The following is a 1,096-nucleotide window of genomic DNA, read 5'->3' as shown; positions in this document are numbered from 1 at the left end:
CAAAAAGGAAAAAAGAAACTAAATGCTAAAGTAATTGCCAGTTCTTCTGGCCTTAGAAACAGAACTCAAATCATCCAGGAAAGCCTGGGCAGCATGAGCAGGAGGATTACCGAAGCAGACCAAACCAAGCTCATGAGAAATGCACTTTCTCATGGTTTGAATGTTTGCTTCTCTGAGAAGGTCCATAACAAACTGGATTTTGGATGGCACTGCTCTGTCATCATCAAGCTTATGGGTAAGCCTAACTCTACAAATACTTTCGATTTCATTCTTAAGAGTCTGAGACGCAAATGGCAGACTAAAGGAGGTTGGCAACTTGTGGACTTGCCTAATGATTATTTCATTGTCAAGTTTAATCTAGAAGATGACATGAATGAGGTTTTATGTGGAGGGCCTTGGATTATCGCTGGTCAGACCTTGATTGTTAGGAAATGGAGCTCAGATTTTAATCCTGAAACTGATGTTATTGGCAAAATGGCACTGTGGATTCGAATATGTGGTTTACCTGTTAAATTTTTTAAACCCTATGCTATTGAGAAAATAGGCAAAATCCTAGGTGATGTTGTTAAGGTTGATCCAATCACTTTAGGCCAAGCTAGAGGCAAGTTTGCCAGAGTCTGTGTTGAAGTGGATTTAGGTAAACCTCTTAAGCCTTTTGCGGAAATGGAGTCAGTTGCCTACAGTGTCATTTATGAAGGCATTTCTCTTATTGGCTTTGAGTGTGGTTGCTTTGGTCACTCCAAAGATAAGTGTCCTTCTATTATTGTCTCTCCTGCTGTGAATCCTTCCTCAGGTGACCCTAATTGCTCTTCTGCTACTTCTAATTCTGCTGGAAATGTTGAGATGACTAATGAGATGGAGGCTCGCAATGAGACACCCTCAGTAATTAAGGACGATATGGGCACCTGGATGCTTATGAACTACAGAAATAAGAAGAAAGCCTCTAAGCATGGAGGTACTGTGAAAAGTCCTATCAAGGGCTCAAGATTTTCTGTCCTTCGCGATGAAATTGCCAATGCTACTAATGAACCTGGAACCATTGCTGACTCTTCAAAAAACCCTCCAGCTTCTCCTATTGTTAAACTTTGGACCAGCT

The 1,096-nt window shown here is 41.1% G+C and overlaps 1 protein-coding gene across 1 annotated transcript; it reads left to right on the top strand.

Moving 5' to 3' along the window:
* Positions 1 to 93: 93 nt before the first annotated feature.
* LOC101293944 lies at positions 94 to 1,077 on the top strand (the record flags this gene model as incomplete). The annotated part of the gene is made up of 1 exon (XM_004309337.1): positions 94 to 1,077. A coding segment is annotated over exon 1 (984 nt), but the record flags the coding sequence as incomplete, so codon positions are not given.
* Between the last annotated feature and the right edge of the window lie 19 nt (positions 1,078 to 1,096).

Source organism: Fragaria vesca, unplaced genomic scaffold, assembly GCF_000184155.1.
Source record: "Fragaria vesca subsp. vesca unplaced genomic scaffold, FraVesHawaii_1.0 scf0511848, whole genome shotgun sequence".
Lineage (NCBI taxonomy): Eukaryota > Viridiplantae > Streptophyta > Magnoliopsida > Rosales > Rosaceae > Fragaria > Fragaria vesca.
This window is presented reverse-complemented; position numbering and strand designations above follow the sequence as displayed.